This window comes from Pleurodeles waltl, chromosome 1_1, assembly GCF_031143425.1.
Source record: "Pleurodeles waltl isolate 20211129_DDA chromosome 1_1, aPleWal1.hap1.20221129, whole genome shotgun sequence".
NCBI lineage: Eukaryota > Metazoa > Chordata > Amphibia > Caudata > Salamandridae > Pleurodeles > Pleurodeles waltl.
The window spans coordinates 447,210,294-447,232,191 of NC_090436.1; the positions used below are offsets into that span (position 1 = coordinate 447,210,294).

The 21,898-nt window shown below is 41.2% G+C and overlaps 1 protein-coding gene across 6 annotated transcripts in view; it reads right to left on the reverse strand.

Moving 5' to 3' along the window:
• SSBP2 (single stranded DNA binding protein 2) overlaps positions 1 to 21,898 on the reverse strand; it is a 919,192-nt gene that overhangs the window by 122,678 nt on the left and 774,616 nt on the right. For 3 of the 6 annotated variants that reach the window (XM_069224652.1, XM_069224660.1, XM_069224635.1), the window contains 5 exons: positions 17,588 to 17,647; positions 17,430 to 17,496; positions 17,219 to 17,289; positions 11,655 to 11,722; positions 9,835 to 9,883 (listed from right to left, as the gene is read on the reverse strand). In XM_069224652.1, coding sequence (XP_069080753.1) covers positions 9,835 to 9,883; positions 11,655 to 11,722; positions 17,219 to 17,289; positions 17,430 to 17,496; positions 17,588 to 17,647 — 315 coding nt within the window. Of the gene's footprint in view, positions 1 to 9,834; positions 9,884 to 11,654; positions 11,747 to 17,218; positions 17,290 to 17,429; positions 17,497 to 17,587; positions 17,648 to 21,898 lie in introns of all 6 variants that reach the window. The other 3 variants (XM_069224643.1, XM_069224617.1, XM_069224626.1) reach the window with 1 other exon arrangement.

A 21,898-nucleotide genomic window follows, 5' to 3' on the forward strand; every position in this document is an offset into this window, starting at 1 on the left:
GTATTACATACAGAAAGCACTACACCAAGCTTTTATTAAAGGTCCCATATACATTACTTGCCACTTTTTCACAAAATTGCTACCTTGGAGAGAGGTAGATGCAAGTCAAATTTGCTAGACTATGTATAGTATGTATGGAAGCATGATGGTTAATGTATTTGAGGGTATGTATATTCAGTTAAGTATGGTAGGTGAACAAGTAATGGTATTTAGGTATGGTAAATTAGGAATGAAAGATTGTGCCTGTTAGGTATGGTAGATATAGAAAATAGTATGTAGGTAGGTGTGATAGGTTAGGTATGCTAAGCAGAGTATGTATGGGGGTTATGGTAGGCTTGTATAATTAGATAAGGAAGGGAAGTATGGTAGTCTAAATATGGAAGGGCATAACATTTTGTCTGATATTTAAAAGTTAGCCCTATCAAAGCATTTCATAGACTTCTTGCTTATAAATAAAAGCATTCTTAATCAGAAGCATAAACATAACAAAACCCTCCTTTTTTGCTCACAGGCGAAATGTTTATTACATTTCATGCTGAAACCTGCTTATACTTGTTGCTTAAAATTGAATTAAATATTGAAAAGTCATGTAGAACAAGGAAAATAATGTTTTATTAATACAGCAATTAATACAGGTACTTCCCTTACTACAACTGGTAATAATAATTCAAAGGAGCCCCTTTGCTTAACAGACTGCATTAGCAGAGTAAAAGCTGTGGCCTCAAAAAGGAGTGCTATTAGGTTGGGAGTGCTTAAGTTTATCAGCAAAATATTCCCAATACATTTGATAAAGGGTCAGTATTTTAATTATTGTTGAATCTTTAGGAAATCCTCACTCTCTACTTTGTGAGCAACAAATTCAACAAAAGGTTTCAGAGTAGCAAAGTAAAACAAACAAATATCCAAGGGCAATTAGTGAATAGTACTGTGCCTTTCTTTTATGACAGACATGGGCACCAAATCAAAGAAGTCAAATACTGGCAATTAAAATGTTGTGCAGACAAATTAAATACAACAAAGAACACACTAAGGGGTCACAATAAGACGGTACACATGATATTGAATCTGCAGTTTTCCGAAATAACTATTTGATCCCTTCCCCAAAATCTAATGGAAAAAAGCCAACTTAAGCATACTCAAAAAGCAGATAATCCATGAAATGGCAAACCATGGAAAATGCAGCGAAGTCAAAGGCTGAAGGGGTTTTTTCCCCATTCACTTTTCAATAGGGATTTTGAACAGCGATGGCGCCCGAACCACTAGAAGGAATTACACCAAACTTGGTAGAAAGGTAGCTCTTGGTCCAGAAAGTGACCTTTTGTTATTTGTATATATAGGGTCTCGAAGGCTTCGCAAACCCTCCCGATCACGTGCTGAGATCTGATTGGCTGCCAATACTTCAACAAGGAAGTGTTGCTAGCCATGTTGGGACTCTGCTTCAGCTGAATCCCAGAAACAAAAAAGTAAAAAACTGGTGCTGCCGCACCTCCCCCCACCACAGGGCTTACTTTATTATTATTATTTTTATTTTTATTTTTGGCGCAAATCTGCTGAAAAAAAAAAAAAAATGCGCAGGCTCCCACCCTTGCTTTGTAAACAGCCTCTGGGTTGGCCAGGTCCCAGGGGCAATTACATTTTGCATGGGGGTGCCTGCCCCCAACCCCTAACCCACCGGGACTGCCAACAGACTGGGGCTTTGATGAAATACGGGGGCCCCTCGGACTCCGGTAGCCTTTGGAACAGCCACCTCCCGAGGCTTTCAACTAATATGATGATCACGTACCTCACCCCCTCCCCATCCAGCCCCAGGGACCACCACCTTCCCGGGGCACTATTCAAACCCAGTGCAGGTGGTGTGCTGTCCAGCACTCCTTCGCAGCCCCAGTGACCGCCACCTCCCTGGGGCACTATTCAAGACCAGTGCGGGGGGAGGCGGATCTGGCTGCCCCGCAGACCGCCACCTCCCCAGGGCTACAATAAAAGAGTGAAGGAGATCCGTTTTGTCTTGTGCCGTAAGGTAACTATAACTTGCGCCCTCACCATACACTGCAAATTACCCCACAATTTACAGCACGCAGGACATCTTTGATAACATCATTGATAATAGCAATATTAATGTAATGTAATATGTGCAGTAACATTTTTGATGAAAAAACTGCATGGGCGGGGCATTAGTTAAAATTATCTTAAGGCACGAGTTGTAGTTACTTGAGATAACTAACTATAACAGGTGAATTTCTATGGTTTGGTATGTTTAAAATGTGAGCATAACTATAACGTTCAATGAATATATATATATATACACACACACACACATATATATATGTATATATATTTATATACACACACACACATATATTTATTTTTCTTGTATCTATTTTTGATGTATTGATGACAAAGACTCTCATAACAGATAGCTAAGTCAATCCACAGCAAGACAAACTGCTTTACATAGACAGGCCTGCTACAGACAATGAAGTACTTGCTGATTAGTGGTAGAAGCTGTGCAAAGCAGAATATGAAGTGTAAATAAGGGATTCCTCCATTTAACCTGATAATTTGAGGGGGAAAAACAAGGGAATCATCATCCCAAAAATAAAAAGTGAAAAGAGCAAACAAATTGCCAATTCATTATTTCATATTTTTTCCCATAGCTCTTTATTGGCTTTTTTTGTAGAGTTTTACAGCATATAAAGCAAAGCTAACTGCCATACCTTCCACAAAATGATATATGTAACATGACAGCCAATTATCTTTTTATTAAAGTAAACCATAGAACATGTTATAATATCAACAAGATGTCTGGTCCTAGCAAGAAGAAACCCGATTTCTTAGTGGTTAGGGAGAAGCTGAAACCTTTTTGCTGTGCTTTCCATAATATTATGAAAACCACTGATATTGTCTAGTGGCGAGTCCACTGCTGGGGGCAAAGGTGGGGAGTGAGTTGGGATTAAGTAGTTATCCCACTCATTAGGTATGGAAATTGAGTGTCTAATTTCCTCCTTCTTCTCCTCTGTCCTCCTCTGAGGAAGGTTGGTGATCCTCTGGAGGCTCAGCTAAAGTACTTGCTAGTGGGGGTAGAGGAGTTACTGGCAATGGCAGAGTACGCAGTCAGACAAGGGGCGTACTAATTTGCAGAGACGTGGTGGATGCAGGAGGTGGCAGTGGCAGAGGTGCAGAAGATTCCGGATCAGGAAACCTCTTGTAATAGTACTGAAGCATATGTTGGAGACTGTTAACCAAGTTTAATGACATCTAGATAGAATGTCCCTGTTCTTGCGAGTCATTTGCGGGCTTGGCTTCATCGTAATGTTCACTGGAGTAAAATTGTTCCCCATGATATTGGTCCTCACCATCCTCATCCACCCAACATGGAGTTCTGATGGGCTACGTACTACTCCAAAGGGTCCCTCATCCTAGGACTTCTCGTCGTCCAACAAATGCATATGAGGGAAAAGGCAGAGCCTTAGTAGGTGAGGTATGTACTGATAGGATTGTCTCTGCAGGAGATTTAGGGGGTTATTACAACTTTGGAGGAGGTGTTAATCCGTCCCAAAAGTGACGGTAAAGTGACGGATATGCCACCAGCCGTATTACGAGTTCCATAGGATATAATGGACTCGTAATACGGCTGGTGGTTAACACCTCCTCCAAAGTTGTAATAACCCCCCTAGTCTTAATAGAGTGAATAGATGCTGTGATCAGTGGTGACACTGGCACTGTCATTGACAGGGCAGCTGCTGGCATATTTGATGTTGTTGTTAATGGGTCACTCGTCGACTGGTCCCTCGCTGACAAGGCTCTCGTCTGTGTGGTCGTCGGCCTTGATGCCAATGATGGACTCAGACACGGCTGTTGTCAACGGTTTGTCGTTGATTACGTCTTGGCAACCTCCATGAAGACTTTCTTCGTTGATAGTGTGTCGTTGAGAGGATTGTGGAGGTTATGATGGTTGTTGAAATGGTGAGGCAGTGATGCGTGATTAAATCAGCATGGGAGACATTGCAGAGGAGAAAGTGGATTTTATAATGGTGGCAGAGACCAATGACTGTCCTTGCCGAAAAATCGCATCAGATGTACGTTTAGACACTTTGCTCATCCGGGGTAAGGATTGTGATGACCCTTTGACTGCATCCTTAAAGGACATTCAGGCTCTGAATGCACTTTTTCTGAGGAGAATTTCTCCTTTTTAGACATATGTGGATGCTCCTCAGATATTTTAGAATGTCCAGCAGAACTCTGATGAGACTTTGAGGTGGTGAGGGTTCTAAAGGGTGCTATCGCCGGATTAGCTGGATTTTGTTTCTTTTTAAATGATGTTAATAAGCTTTTAAAGTGAAGACCTTTAACACTGACCTCTATGTAAGTTTTTTCCTTACTGCTATCTATGGTACCGTGGGACTCCCAATTTGACGACGGGGAATGATTCAAGCATTTGAATTTGTGAAAGGTCCAATACTGGAGAAAGTAGTATACAGAGCAAGAGGATTCCCTACAAACTTTGAGGAGGTGTGAGGCCAGTGGAAGGCATTCTATGGTCTGGTAGTTGATTGCTCACAGTTGTCTCAGGCACAAGGCATAGACACCAACACCGAACAACTAGCCAAGAGGGACTGGAACAGTGGCCAAGGTGACGGCTCCCCTCCAAGCCCCCGGAGAATATGCTGATAGTGCTCCTACAACCTGTCTAGCCAAGTTCAGAGTGGGAATCCTGTTTATCTGTGAGGTCGTCATGTTCAATGCTCATTATGTATGTTTGTGCACATAATGCTAATAAAAAATAATTGATTAAAAGAATGGACTGTATCCCACCCTGATGCAGGAGAACAGTATGTATGGAGGATCCACAGACTGTGTGCATTTAATTAACCTTGTAAGGTATAGGTATCAATTTCATGATCTTTGATGAAATTGGTGGTGATACTGCTAGGAAGGATTCTGTGAAATGAGTTGATGTTTATACTTTATACTAATTAATTTGGATATTAAGGATGGTGATTTTGTTGCTTTATTATTGTATGAACCGAGACCTCAAAAGAAGAGGTCTGCGTAGCTTATTTCCACTGTTGCACGAAGAAAGAAGGGGCATAGTGGAAGACAACCACCTGTATGGGACATGATGGGTTCTGATTGGTTGAAGATTTTCTATTTCCTTTCCAGGTGGTTTTAGGTAAAGTTGGTTTTGTTGACATGCTGAAGGCTGCTGTATAACATTGAAGAAAGAAGAGAGCATAATTCCCAGCTCTGTGTTCTTAGTGGAACTGAAACTTTCTGTTACAAAAGGTAGGAAATTTTACATTTTGTCACTCACTGTTACGGTGCCCGGGCCCGCATTCTCTTAAGCAGAAGGTATACACATTACCAACAGTGGATACAGACTGCTGCTGTTCTGTCTGTCACCCGTTTGGGAGTTAGAAGTTGCAGTGCATGCGGCTATAACACATTCACTGAAGGAGGTAGTTTGTTTTTCCCAGTATAATGTCCCAACCCGAATGCGCTGCACCCCAACCCCCTTTTCAATACATATAAATGTGTCCACATCAGAGGAGGCCCCTCCTCCTCTAACTACAGCCTTATATGAGGAGCCAGTATGGCTTTCAAGGCAATAGCTATTAGTCTTCTGGCACGGATTAAGGGAAAATCCATAAGCCTGTAAACATATTTAGTTTGTTTTGATATCAGAAGTTGTTCTAACAAACATTTAAGTTGGTTTAGTGGTATCTTTTTGTCAGTGAGTGACAATACTATTTTCAGTATTCTTTCCAGTACCTCACAATCTTAGAGGAGATCCATACCCTATAATGGAAATCAGCCTCCGGTGTACGACCCCCCCTGGCAGTCGATATTAGCTCCAACCTACAATGTGCCAAAACGTATAGTGGAAAGGTATGTTTGTTAGTTGCAGTTAAATTGTGTATATTTTAGGCCTGGGTTTCTAGAGACAGTTTTAGTGTATTCCAAACATTTCACCCATCAGTGGTCTGATATAGTGTGACCTATCTGTGTTTTCTACTTCAGTATCATTTCAATGCTTGTATTTAGGTATTGTGGGAAACTTCTGTTTTACAATATGGTAATTGCTTTTTTGCCCGGTCTATGAAAGGAGATATAAAGTACTTGATATTGTAGGTTCAGTCTTGCCTGTCACCCAAGTCTGTGAGACATCTTTGGTGACTGCATTGTGTATCAAGAAGTGACCCCCTGCTGTCTGTAAAACCTCCCTCACATTCTTGAATGTGTGCAGCAATCCGCCTTCATGTGTGTCTTCCACCATTGTGAGGCCCTCTTGTTAGTATGGTCTAGTGTCATGCATTTTGGCTATCTATCAGCAAGGTACATGGTGAGTGGGGCATAGTTCCCTTAAGCAACTTTGTATAGCATTGACAACAGTTCCTAGCCCCTTGTAAAAGGACTGGGAAAGTGGATGGTAGCCTCTGAGTATCCAAAAACCAGCTTGATGTTGTGCAGTTAGTAACACTTCCAAGTAGGTCGTCGCTCTCCACATTGGAGAGGGTGGTCATTCGCCTTCATTACCTACTGGAGTTGCCCTGCTAGATAATAAGTTTCATAGTGAGTGGAGCAGCAACTTTTATGTGGTCAGAGCTCAAGATCAGTCAGGCCAGTCATTACCCCTGCAGTATGCAAAAAAGAAGCCTCACCTCTTAATGAAAGGGAGGGCAGTGATAAAGTATAGCAATCTGGGCAATATTAGCATTTTAGCTATGGTCAACTTCCCCAGTGGGGACAATGGAAGCCTGTTCTAAAATAGAATCATCCTGTCCCGAGATTGCTGTCTATAGGATGTCTGGTCGTGTGATAAATCTGCACGCCCAGATGTATGAAAGTGTGAAATCTCCACTTAAGTCAGGCAGGTGTCACCCACAGACGCTTATTTTCCAATAATGGATAATGCAGGAAATTACAGTATTTGGACCAGTTTATCTTTAATCCTGACATCAGTTCTGAACTCAATGTGTAAGTCTATTACATCATTCAAACAGCAAAGGCTGTCCCAGCACAAGTACAACAATGCATCACATGCATACAAGGAAAAGATATGGCCACCATTATTCAGTTGTATCCACTATTTCAGACATCTATGATGTATGAGGCAGGCTACAGCATCTATGGCCATGGCACTCAATACTGGAGATATGCAGCATCCCGGTCGTATGGCCCTTTTGTTGGGAAAATGTTTACCCTGTCTGCACTCCGGCAAGGGGGTCCATGTACAATACTGATTATGTAAAAATAGAATTCTAAATCTCAACCTATGCCCAACTTTCTTAGTAATGTCAGGCGATAGGACCAATGCAAAGTAACGAAGGCCTTCTCTACGTCCACAGAGAACACCCAATAGGTGTGATTTTCTCTTGGGAGACTGTCCATGATATAACCTTCTCTCCATCCCCAGTATGAAGCTGTTCTGGTTGGGGTGGATCACCACTGTCATGTAATAACTTACTCACCAGTACTTTCCTAAAAATCTTGTAATTCAAGTTTAAGAGGGAAAGTGAGTGTTATAAGGGCATATCCAAAGGATCACAATCCTTTTTCATTGCACCAAAATGTTGTAAAAGACCTAGGACCGCTTAACCTCAACTTCCAATTCCGGACAGTGACAAAACCAATGCACCCACCAAAATAATGATATAAAAAAAAAAGAAATAAAAAAAAGAAAGCAAATTAGATTTAGTTCATTTCGGCATAAAATAATTGTCATGAGGATGGCTAAAAGGAAGCATGGTCAAGTGCTGCACCACATGGATAGCTCTTGATTACTCATGCAGTTTAGACAGCCTTGTTCCCTCCTCCAAACCTCCTGCCTACCCACATGAATGCATCAGAAGCAGTGCCAAGGACCTAAGGGTGCCACAGGAAAGTCTATCTATTCTACCACATAATCTCATTCAAGGTCACAGGAGTACTATGTGGATCACCTCCTCCCATATACACAGAGTCAATCCCCTCTAAACCATTGTCTCCAGCCAAGATGGCAAGTTTGCTGGTTTGGGGGCTGTTGCGGGGCTCTTCTGCTGCTACAGTTAAACCACCATGCATGACCTCTCCACTCTGCTTGTTCTCTTGTATGCAGGATTAATGGAAAGCAGTCTCCAGTTTTGCCATCTACTGTGTTTCTTCTGCCATCCATTGGCTTCTCAGTCACTTAAGCATGTTTGTGGAGGATGACTCTGTGATTCCAGCCAAGACCAGACTTCAGCGGCCGTTGAGAAGTGAGATGCATCATTGTCAAACCCTTAATTATGCAGGGCAGAACAAGGCATATTTCAAGGCAAGTTGACAAGAGCTTCTTGATGCTCGTGAAGGCTCCACACTGTATTTGTACAGCATTTGTGTAGTCTCGATAAACGTTCACTGTATTTCTACCTATTGCAAAATATAATCCATGTCTCTGTAGTTTAGCAGTCTAGCCACCAAGGACCTTGTGGGTGAGGATGGGGGGGGGGGGCTTAACAGGGAGTGCTGGTGCAAGTGGCCTGCCCAAAACTATTGCGTCTAAAATGTTACTACCCAGGACTGACTGCAACAGCTACTACTCCAGAAACAGCTCGCACTTGGACCTTCTGCCCTCTCAACTCTCAAGAATGCACGATATATGTACACTGTTGCACCTGGAGCACCCTTCTGCTCTATCAGTCAGCTGTCGGACCTCATATTTCAGGCAATGATGGCCTCACATCTAAAGGCCAGAATGATTTTTGTAAACTTTGTCAGCCAGCTTCCTGAGGTCTGCCCTCAGAATATCGATGTCTGGGCAACCACAATGATCTTCCCTTCTAATGCAGTCCTGGAGTCCTTTGTCACCTGGAGGATCCTGCCACTGTGGTCAACTAGGGCCATTTCTGTGTGTTTGAGGGAGCTTCTCATTTCTTTGTCTCCCTTTTGCCTTATCATGAGGTCCTTCCTCTCTGGATAGTATTGGCTTGGCTGGTTTTGGTCATACCATGTTTTTGTTAAATATACTGGGCTTCCTTATAGATATCCTCAATGGTGATGACCCAAGGACAACATCATATGACTGGAGGGCCTATTGAATACCACCCCTGATACGCACAAGCACCAAAGGAATCGGGGTCAGTTGAGGGAGTAACTCAACTCCTCTGTTGGGACCTTCTCAAAGACCTATCCTGGAGGTGCATCAGATAGCTTTACATACCAGCGGGATATAGCAATTGGTAAAGATAACTTGGCTCAGGCACAATCATGTACATAACAAAGTAGAGATACACTGTAGTTTAGTTACACTGTGTAGGTGGGTGGGGCAGGGTGAAGCAGAAAGGTAGAGTGCTGCAATATAGTTTTTGGCTGTTTACCACTAAAGACACAATAATGCTAGCTCAAAACAGTCACCTGCTCTCTGCTTTCAACCAGCACAAAAGAATTATGCCACAAATTTCCCATGATAAGTATACATGCATTATAACAAGATATGATTATTGCAACTGTAAGCATACATCTGAGGAATGAGAATCTGTTAGAGTTCTACGTAACCTGCAAATCACCATTTCAAATCCTGTTAGGGTACTCTTTCGGACTTCCAGGGTTGTTAAACTGCATTCCAATAAAGTGAGTAATTGTAATGTTAACGAAATTAGAACGTCAACGGAATTACCTAGTGCGCATAGCGCACTACTCAAATGGCCAATGTTCATTACATATGGTACAAAAATACTGGATAGGAAATTAGAAGAAAAAAAAAGTTGATAAACGGAATGGGCATATGCAATAAAAATTATCTTGTTTGAACACTTTTGCAGTTTCTTAAGTAAAATGCCCCAGGTCTGCAGCTCTAATATATGAAAATTGCCTTACCGAGTTAGCATTGTTTGGGTTTGGCCATGGCCTACCACCTCCTGGGCCCCTGTGAAATAAAGAGACGTCGTTTATTTGATTTTGTCATGAACGCAAACGCATTGTGGGTGTGGAGTAAGTATCATGCCCATCAAATTTAACATTTCCCTTCAAAAGCATTGCTGAAGTTTGAACCTACTAAAACTATCTTAAGGATTTAAAAAGTAGTCTAAAAGGAAAACTTAATTTAACTGTATATAAAAAGAAGCAATAGGTAATATTGAAATTTGAGACAAAGATGGAGAGACAAAACTACAGAGAACCCAGTCATTTTATTCTTCTTACCTGCACTTTATTACCCGCTAACAGAACAAAGACATAGCGTACATCAAAGATTTACTAACACTGCTGCAGAAGACTGAAAAGGGTAAATTATAATCAGACAAACAGAGAGAGGCTAGATTATGAAGAGCAATCTCTTTTCATCCCTTGTACAAAAGAGGTGTGTGCAGGAGGTCAGATCGGGACTGATCAACCAAGATGTGGGCTGTAAAAAGTCTTTTCAGACATATTCTCTTCAGCTACACATTAAACCTGCAGAGTGGGAGTAAAATGAAGCAGGACGCAGAAAAACTTCCCAAGTAAATGAACCAGGAAGGCATTCGCTGGTCAGCATGCTTCACACACAAAAAAAACACAGGATGCAAGTAAATTGCATTTTTTTAGAGGAGTTTAAGTGTCTATGAACTTGCAAGAATTTGTTGTCGATTTCTTCCCCGAGTGAGCGCCTACTACTAGGCCTTCAGTTAAGTTACACCAGCAGCACCATACTGATGAATGGAACATTAAGAAGCATCCAGAGTAGAATGTTCAAGCTGGCCACCGAACTGGAATGCTCCCCTTGCGGGCTCAAGTTGCTGTTCCAGTTAGGGTTACAGGCCTAAAAATGCAGAAACCTCTGGCTGCCAACCCCCTGCTCCCCTGGCGTGCCTTCTCCTGGTGGGCAGCACCACACACACACAACTCACTCCTCTAGTTTGTCAGCTGTAGCAGTGTCACGTTGATCAGGAGCTGACCTTGGTCTCCCCCTTTGCCACTCCCTTAAACCTTAAAAATGTAGAAAAATAAATGTCTATTTTGTCCTACCTTGCTGCAGCAAATGGATTTACATTTCAGTTTTGAGAAAGAAGTGGAAAACCGCCCCAGTGAAAGAGACCGTCTTCTGAAGAAAGGGCTGATGTCCCACAGCGAGTTCAATGCATCGTTTGGAAAGAGGGTGAGGAGTGCTCAAAGCTTTACTGCTCTCACTTATAGGACAAAGACCACCCTAACCTCATTAAGAGGCCCTCGCCTGGGGGCGGTGAAGGGGGGTAATTAACAGTCGTTACTGCTGCAGGTGCAGGCTATTACACTGAATTACAGTTAAGGAGGGTCGAATTCAAAGTGAAGGCCTGAAAGATGAGCAGCCCTGGGCTTACTGAGATCAGAGAGTGAGGCACCGCATACAGAAGCGCCGTAAGGCCAGCACTGATAGACGTCAATTTGAGCAAGATTATCATCAAAAAGAAAGGCAATTCTCTTTAGACCTCCAAGCAGCTTAAAATGCAAATATTTTTATTGTTAGCAGTGAAATTAAATTATAACCAAACACACTGTTGGTCTGAAAACACACACTTTAGGTGTGTGCTTACTCTATTCACACATTGGTTTTGTTTTTTAAAGCTGAATCAAACTTGTGATGCAGGATATAAACAGATGTGAGGCGAAAGCAGGGGGGCAGGTACAACAAAGAAAATACAGTGCACATGGAAAATATTCGGGTTATATACAAAGGTGCTTACATGTTCATCCCCGGCATCCCAGGTCCACCTAAAGCATTCAATGGGGGTCTCATTCCACCTCCATAGTTCTGCAATGATAACCAAGGGTCAGACTACCACAAACAAAAAAAAACAACAAAAAAAGAAAACCAAAGGGGGGAAAGAAAGGACAATAAGTTAATGGTCTTTCTCAAAACAATGGAATGGACAACGCCTGAGTAACAAACTCTGAGGAGTTTTCAATTTGAATTGTTGTGCAAGCTGATATTCAAAGTCTTCTTTGCTATCAACAAGTTCAGGAATCACTCATGCTCTACTTATTGTTCAAAAGAACCGCTTCGTTTTTTTTCAAATATCTTCATTTATTTTGTTACAGAATATTTGTTGCATAGACTATACGGCTGATAACGAGGATCTTATCCAATTTAACAACAGTGTTATGCTCACTAAACATTAGTCTCATTACAATATTGCATAACAAACAATGAGAAAAAAATAGGATTTTTTTTTAATGAAGGATGGTCTTGTTCACATTTATTGTCCGTTTTAGTCCAGTTAGAAACCTCTAATGTCTTATTCAAATGCTCCATAGAAAAGTATTTGTGCCTGCTTTCGGTGGGCTACTAATCAAGCTTAATATGAACCCGTGGTTGCCTGAGAGGGCCACCGTCACATTTTTGGGGACAAGCACTTATTTTTCACCATATGATATTTATTGAGAGCAAGAGAAGGAAAAACACAAATGGGAAAGGATGGAGGAAGAGAGAGACGGAAAGCCCGTTATAAAGGGAGAAAGCAGAAACCTGCTAAAGTGAGATAAAGGGACAAGGAATATCTACTAGTGGATTAAAGAGGCCTGAGGTGGACTTAGGGCTATGCAACATTGGTTTTCGACACACTAACGTTTAATAGGCCCGGCTGCTGACTTCTAAGCGGAGCTTCAAGTACCAGCACTTTCTTTTACAAATTAAGTACTGGCTACTAACTCTATTTCTTGCACATTTTCTATATATGTACCTCACTTCTACAGTTTGTTTTGAGATAGCATGTCCTTGTTTATCTCTGTCAGTTCAGTTTTTTACAGGGATATGTCATATGATTTCTTGTCATTTAACTTCAGTACTAACTCAACTAAGTTCTGTGTATTCCTTTTCCCATTGCATCTATACTACCACATCTAGGGCACAATGCAGGAATGTTGGAGTACAGACTACTCATTCCGAAGGTAATTATGTGTGTCTAGTGTAGGTGATTAAAACGTAGCAAATTAAATTTTGAATTCCTGGATACTCAAGAAGCATATAACAATTTCAATTCAGCATCCCAGTCCAATTCTGCCACCATTTTAAGTTGTAAGCCTTTCATATTTCCCTTAGAGGCATTTATTAAAGTCTTCTCTTATTCTCGATGGTGAACACTTTTTGTATTACTTTGTGTGGGGATGGCCCTCCAGGAACACGTTTACATTTAAGAGTACACCATAACAGTGTAAACGCTGTTGATGCATCTATCCTTGACAGGCACCTATCCCAGCACTAACGAGCAATATAGACCAGTTTTGGAGGTCTAGCGGTATATGCCCTTTTCTCCACTTTAAGGCATCTAACAGTGATTTATTGCCCATCATTTTGTTGAAGAACTAGTTTCCATGTCATCTCTACTACCCATCTAGAACCAATGGATCAAGTGCACAAGATAATAAAGTTTAAGGTCCAGCACCTCCAGACCTTCCACTTTTGAGAACTGAAGAGTTCTAAACACAACACTCCTTCAGTTACTGCTCCGTAACTGCTTGGGTAGTAAAGTATTAAGCTCCTAGAAAAAGGTGGGTCTAATAGGGCTGCCAGGTTCGCAAAGTAGTAAGCATTCTCTGCACCATTTTTGGCAGGGCAAACCTGTCCATCGTTGCGGTTATTTTTAACAAAAAGCCACAAAGTTTCTTGCAGTAGAGATCACAAACATGTTGCCATCCATCACATCTTGGTCCATGTGTTATACTGACCCTCCAAGGTAGCAAAATACGCTTGTCTCCTATTTCAAGGGCATTTTGGTTGGTCGTTCATTACTTCGGTCTGATATTGAGCATATCAAGAAAATGCAGAGCAATCCTAATTCTGGCTGTAGAATGGCTCTGATAGGTAGGATATAACCAAAAGTAATATTGTGTAAGCATATCAGTGACCTCAATAACTCTAATTTCACGTTACTCCTCATTATGCTTTCCAGTGACCCAGCTGCTTAAGCAAACAGAGGAGGTGACAAGGTTTCTGGTGAGCCTACGGAGCTCAGTTTCAGGTATTAACGGCCCTGCTCAGACGCTGGTATTGGCATATAGTAGTTTGATCCAAGCTAGAAAGGTATCCCTACTTAAAAATCTCTCGAAAACCGGCAGCAAGAACTCCAACGTAAACCTATTGATTTTTGTCCCCATGTCAATGGGGATTATTCCTAGAAAGTGTTTAAATTCAGACATCCCATTTAGTATACAGAACGAGTGTCTAAAGTTTGCAGTGTATTTAGTCCAGAAATAAATTTGCTGTGAACAACATGTATTACATCTGGCAGTAGCCACTTGCTAATAATTACCTTAGTATTTTGTAATAAGTGTTTAGATTGATAAAAGATGGGAATTCATGCTAATCTGATATCGGATGGGTTTAGGAATTATAGTTTTTTTTTCTTTATTTTTGGTGTGTGGTAACCTTCCATGCACTCATGCATCACCGTTTACCTCTACTAGATGTGGTGCAAGCAGGTCAATGCATCTTTCATAGACTTTGATTGGGAGGCCACCAATGTCATGTTTTTCCATTTGACAATCCGATTATAGCTTTTCTGATCTCATGTGATGCTATGGGGGCATTAAGCATCTTCTACTGCCCTCAATAGTCTTCTATACCCATGGTTTGGGTCTGCGCAAGCAGTACAATTACAAATAGTTCTGTGCAAACCTAGCGTTAATTGCACTTTATGTGCGTTTTAATGCCCCTGAGCTGCGTTATAAGCTAGCCCTTTTGTCAGATCTTATTAATCATGCCATTACTCTACCTGTTTTGTCATCTTCATCGAGTATTCTTACTGTGTACTCTTTCTAATCAAGATAACGCAGTTATTTTACGCACCTCATTGTGCTCTGCACTTTTCTTAAGTACATATGCATGGCTACCATCGGTTGTCGAGGCAAGTTGTTCAGGAAGTTAATGTATCTGCTATTTTGTGGGTTCTCTCATGCACAGGACATCCTAATGCAGTGACTACCACCAGAAAATCCCTCCTCAGCGTGGAAAGTGGGGTGGCATCCTTGCAAGGCAGTGAGCGAGAGAGAAAGACCTGCTAGCGGTTTCACTGCCCCATTTATGAACAGGGCCTGCCACGCATGTTGAGGACACGCAACCCCGAAGCACTCCAGGCCCGGCAAAGACAGCCTTATGTGCGGCTCCCCTGAGTTAGGGGAGCCTTTGCCAAAGGGTCTCGCACTCTGTCACACCTTACCAGGTGACGTCTGCGTTCTAGGTAAAATGATGGTGAATTCTCTCTTTCATGGTATTTCTAAATGCTGCATCTTCAGGTACCGAGGAAAAATTGCAGTGAGCACCCTTTCCCCTTTTAGTGTCACAAAAGAGCGTTATGGTCTGAGTGTGTTTGAGGTAAGTACTGAGTCCTCCACAACTGTGCCTGTGACAAGTTCAAAGCATACGGTCCTAGTAAGTCTAATGTATAAACCATATTGGTATGCATAACATGAACATTCACACTTAAGGGGCTATTTAGTTGCCACGCATCTAACTGGTTCCAGTTTGCAGACCAGTCTATGTATTGTTTTACCAAAGTCAGTGTTGGCGAACGAGGTAAAGCTGGGTGTGGCCTTTACAGCAGGAGGTAAACTTCTCGAAAAACCTCTTAACAACCAAAATGTAATGCTGGTACTAAATGTCAATGTTAATTCAAAAACAATGTCACACCTCCACGTCTTGTACTCAAGAAAGTTCTTTGCTTGCTCTTACTATGGAACTGCAACGAGTGCAGCTAAGGCATAATTCACTGTGTACTGATCCAAACATTTAAACAAACAAGACAGAACTCTAAAGGCATGTTGAGGATTATCCTCGTTATTTGTGTGGCGAACCACCAAAATATAAAAAATTGAAAAATATATATTTTTATTTATAACAGGGTAAGGGTAATAGATTGAAAAGAGAAGAGATATTGAGGACGTGACAAAACAATGACAAAAATAATTCCACTCTTTCAGGAAGTTACCATTTTCCTCTGTGGGTAAAAGGTAGATATCAAAGAAATTCATCTTTACATCCGCATGTAAATATTAAGAGAAGAAAATATCCCCTATCGGCCATACATGCTAACACACTTTCGTTCTTTTGGAAATTTTACGAGTTAACATAATGGATCAAATATATTTGCAAAGTGCATGTTCACCCCTTTGGGCATTGTGGCGCTGAATAACAGGTGTTTATTGCTACCCAACTCAATGATACTCATTTTATCAACTTCGGAAGGATGACCTCATGAGAGGACCCACTGAAATTTGAATCTGTGGGCATGAGGCCAATCAGGTTTCTTTAATGGATGCATAAGTCCACTGAGCCACCAGGCCCAGTTAAGGTAAGGTGTTCACTTGAAGCAGTAATCTACAATGTGAAAGGATATTGTTAATCAAATGTCCCCTTCCACGATGTACAAATTTTTCAAGAAAGCTTTCTGTTTAGGTAACAGAATTCTAACGCAGGAGCAGTAATCTTAAAAAAAAAAAAGTCATAACATTTTTGTTATTCCAATAAGTCTGTTTCTAACGAAACTTACCAAATAAATGGTATATTAGCTGCAACAATATAATAAAACTCTGAAGATCTTTCCTACAACTGTCAGAAAGCGATTTATTTTCAATAAGAGCTTGTGTCTTATGTTTTTGGAACTTTTCACATAATCTTGTACAAAATGACTTGACAAATAGACTTGGCATTCAGAATGGTTGCGTTTATTAATAGCTCATCACTAATATTCCCGTCTATGACAGGGAATGTTTGATGGTTTTAACAATACTTGTGTTAACTAAATGCAGCACTTGTTAACTGACACAAAGCCAAAGGAATTACCACCATTATTATACTATCAAACCTGGTTTCATGCAAAATGACTTTATACATCATAACTATGGTGTAATTAGTACATCTGCAATTTTGTTTTTAAAACACAGCTATCGATTTTTTAATTATATATGATATATGGTATGTAGCTGTATCTACACTATTGTATAATTATATCCTTGTGGATGCCAGGCTTTTCGGACTGATGTTTAAATACTGAGTGCATTAAGAATAGCGTAAATTGTTTTTCCAAAACAAAATGCCCTTACAGCCAGAAGTCATTCCTTGATCTCTTGTGTTAAGTTATGATCACAAGCAAAACAATTTAGAACTAGAGCGGGTCTACCCCAGGGCAGCCTTTGATTTTAATTCCATATCAAAATAAGGCTCAGCTGTAATGCTCATTCAGTGGTTTTGGCCAGAGACCATGAATCGTTCAACTGTTAGGAGCAGACTGAAACTGATGGTCCTTCAACATACCTGCGGTCCTAAGGGAACCATGCCTCGAGGAGCTGTCATTCTCTGCATTGGCCCGCCCATGTTTGGATGTCCTAAAAAAATCCACGCACAACTTTAAAAGGGTGTGACTTTCATTTCTATTAAACCAAACGCTTTGTAGTGTATCTGCCCCTACAAAGTAGAATGAAACTTATCTCATGATTAACATAAATCTCGCACATAGCCACTACACCTTGTTGGCGCGTTGGATCCATCCCGCTAGGAAGTAATGTCTGACTCCCGGGAACACCACCGAGTCCCTGCAAGCATGCAAAGAAAGGACAGCATTAAGATGGTCTTTCTGCCTACTCTCCGGTAAGAATATAGACATGGCAAACGTGCAAAGGGTACCTGATTGGGTATTCTTAAGGGCGGCCTTGGACCTCCTGGATAACGTGGTGACATAAATGGCTTTGAAAAGAGAAACATAATAAAATGTCACGTCCTGAAGCACAGATCCGTCTAGAGTACTACACAGCTATTAACAATTGGTTGTAATCATGAACAAATAAGATCATACCAAAAACAGTATCTTTTTTTTTTTTTTTTTGTAACCTGGGTAACTGCATTTCGCAAATTGCCATAGTAAAAGTGGACTGCTCTTCATGTGATTTACCCAAAAATATTCTTTTTGTAACTTGCATTAAAACAGAACTGAGAAGTTAAGTTAAAGATCCACTCATTGAAACACAAGACATCATTTTCGACGGACCTTGGGGACAATAGGAGTATCATTAAAAAAACAAATAAAGGCAAGTTCTGCCACAGCTGCAGACTTCAAAAAGAGGAACCTATTAATCTAAGGGAGTCATAGCAGCAATTAAGTGCAAAGCCACATGATAAATGCAATTCTGTCGCGTTCTGTATAAATATAAGCAATCCACACTCACTTTCATAATCAAACATCCACACTTTTACAACCATGCATATTTTAACAAAAGCGAAATTTTGTTTTAACACAAATCATTCAGAAGTTAGTAAATTCGCTCCACGAGAGACGCAGTAGTACCCAAAAATGTTTTGCAAAGGTTAAATGGTCAACTTCCAGCTGCTGGTTGCTGTAATAAGGCATTAAAAGGCTTGATAATTGTCAAGATTTGAGTAATACAATGATCTAAAATTCTGACAGTTATGGCAGTGCAGTAAAATATGTTGCAAAATGTGTTGTATAATTCTAGTGACCCTGTTTAAGTCAGCTGAACTGTATCCGAACAGAACTCTTAACCAAGGGCACACAATTCGAGAGAACATAAAATTACTGAAATAAAGTACACTATTGCTTGAATAAAACAAATGAATCAGAAAAATGTGGGTACATGGTCGAACACTAGCAACAGCTGCAATGTCCATCAACAGTGTCATTGTTTTTCTCAAAATGTACATTAATTTGCTGCAAAAAGACTCAGTAGCATGTCTGTGAAATATATATGCATGGTAAGAACATGCAGTCACGTAGCGATAACATCTTTATTGTATCGAATGGATTTCATTTACTTTCTAGAAGCACTTGTAAATTTAAATTCCGCGTGGTCCTACCGCACAGAAAAGAAGACAACCAACACCACCACGGGAATGACTTGCATTGCTTTACACATTTCTATATGAAAATTACTTTATTCAGCTTTTAAGTTTTCAATCTAAATGTTCTAATATGGTTTTAGGAGTAGGGTAAAGAAGGTCCCTATCGGCATACGGAAATGTTGCATCAGTGTAATGTAAGGTCCCGCCCTTTCTCAATAACCATCTGCACGTTTTGTTGTTTTCTCTTTCCCATCAAGATATTAGAATAGGCCTTTCATTTATGAACTATGTTTACAATACACAATCTTTATAATCCATCAAATAATGTCTGTTCATCATTTTAGCACTGCTCCTAACCGTAATCGTTCAAACAAAATAGTACAGACAAAATGGATATACTTCATCTGGAGAAACAGACGTCCTCTAGGACCACTGACTGGGCCAAGAAACGCTTGGTCCATAGGCCACACCTGTGTCAAAGTCAAAAATCTGGGCTTCTGGCTTAATAAAAAACTTGCTTCTGGCTGTTTGTGTTTATCAACTATGACTTTTATATAAGATCTATCCCTTCTTACTCCCTACTACCAGATATGCACTGGTTCAAGCCTTTATTTTATCAAGATTGGATTACTGTAATGAAACTGGGACTTGTGCTCAGATTACTTTCCTGTCTTCAATTAATTTAAAACTCCGCTCTTCATCTCATTTTCAACCTGCTGCAAGACTCCCCCAGTTCCTCATTTAGGGTATCTCTGTACTGGCTCCTGTCCCTCAGAGAATTATTTTTAAAGCCCTGTACATGGCTCACTGTGCAATTTACGGCCCAGAACCCACCAATTTACGCACCAAGTTGTCTTCTCATAAACCCCTATAAACTCCAAGATCTTCTTCTAAAGTTCAACTCTCTGTCCCTCCGCTCCAATGCCAAAGGCTTTGTGGACACTCATTTCTCTATCTGTTCCCACAACATTAGAATGCTTAACAATTGTCTAGCATTCCGAAAATATCTCAAACCCTAGTTATTCTTTCAAACGTTCTGCATGTTCTTAAGCCAACCTTCATTCTCTTCTAGCATCCTTCCTTAGCACCAGGACACCCTACTGTATATTTTATATGAGCTCAGACACAGCACAAACAAGTACATTGAAAACACTGACTGCTTTAATACGAGCACAGTCAGCTGATTAGTAGGAGATTAAGAATACAAGGATTTGAAAAGAAAAATCACTTCAGCACATTTGTAATGAGAATGAGCAGGCTTTGGAACAGAGGCATTGTATATGTTACTGTAGGTGAATTACGTTATCAAGACTGGAAATTAATTGTGATCAGGTGCTAGTCATTAAACCACATTAAACCAGAGAAAGTTCACAATACTGTATATCAATTTAGGTGAAAATGGTTTTCAACAGACTATTACTACTACAAAGGCATAATATTTATTCTCTGCCATTCACAGTCTGAGCCACTCGCAGTGTGTGGCAGGGCTTTTGTGTAGTAAAAAATGATGCTATATGCATGCTAAGCTTGATTGCAAGGAAATGGCTGTATGTAATACTAATCAATGTGTCCAACGGGAATAGGGCCTAAAACAGCTGATTAATAGTCTGCATAGTAATGCTACCAGTGTTTGCAATGCTTAATGTTTGGTATGCTTAGTTCTCTAGGTGATCCCCAAAAGATAAAGGAGCGGGTCTAGAGGCAGTTGGCCATCAATCACTGTCGACAAATGTTCCAGCACCTGGGTCCAGGTGTGCATCAGTGGCGGGCAGTCCCACACTGCAGTCCCATCCATGTGCCCACATCTTGGACATGCCGGGATACCCCTGGAAACATTTTGTGTAGGCGGTGCGGTGTAAGGTAGGTTTGATGTATGCAATTAAATTGCGTGAATATTAAGTGGGCATTGAGTGAAAACTCGCTTCAATCGTCCACTGCTTGGTGGTTAATTCCACATGTAATACCGAAACCACCTGATAGCCTAGGCTTTGAGTTAAAAAGAACTGCAAACCAGGTGTAGTGGCTGTTCGGTCAGGCCAGACACCCATACTTCTCCACCTTCTGCCCTAATTTGCAGTGTGTGCAAGAAAGAGAACTACTCCAACATCGTAAAGTTCCTGCAGGCAATGAAAGGACAGCAGAATACCGTCACTATATAAATCATCCATTTGGGTGAGCCCAGCGTCTCTAAATGGACAGGGATTGTGAACCCTTAGTAGATTTTATTTTTACTGACACGCTCCTTAAGGGCACCTGCATTGCATTCTCAGCAAGAGCAGTCATTCCAGTAAGTCCATGCCCCTTAGATCCGCCCGAACCAGGCCACTCTTCGTTGTTCTATACCCAGCCAATCAGTGCATTGGCCACTGCAAGTGGGCTGCTGGAAAGTACAGCTTCAGGTCCAGGACCTCAAGCCCCCCCTTGAGTATGGGGCGCTGAAGTTTGGTCCCCAAACGAGTTCAGATTTCATGCTCCTCAAAATCTTGAAGAAGGATCTAGTAAGTATCACTTGCAAAGCCGCAAAGAACTATAAGCCTTGAGAGAACCAACTTTTTAGCCACTGATGCTCTGCCCATAGGTGAGAGGGGTAGTTGTGTCCAAAAATTGCATGGTCAAGGCCTTACCATGATGGCCATCGAGCAAATCCTTATGTGTATGGTAGATATTTGCACCGAGATAAAGAAAGGTCTCAAAGTTTCAGTGGAGGCCCCCCTCCTCCAGTACTGCTCGGCGCTTCAGTTCAGTCCTGTGTAACGGGAAGATAGAGGATTTACCATAATTCACATTGAGACTGGTCATTTCCACAAAGCGGTCGAGCAGGTTATGCAGTGCCAGTAGTGTGGATGCATGGATCCACATATAGACTAACACATAATTTGCATATAAAGACACAGTGTGCCAGTCTGGTCCCACCTTAATGCCCCAATCAGGGCACCTGATGTGCAACATGGCCGTCAGCAGTTCCACAGCCAATGGGAAAAGAGTGTGAAATCTGAGGGCCAGTGTGGACCCGTGCCTGAGGGTCAGTATCTAAAAGCCTGACCCAACCTAGAAAATTCAGACCCAACCTAAACATCTCTAATACCTGTAGTAACTAGGACCAACTCAGCATATCAAATGCTTTCTCGAAATCCAGGGAGC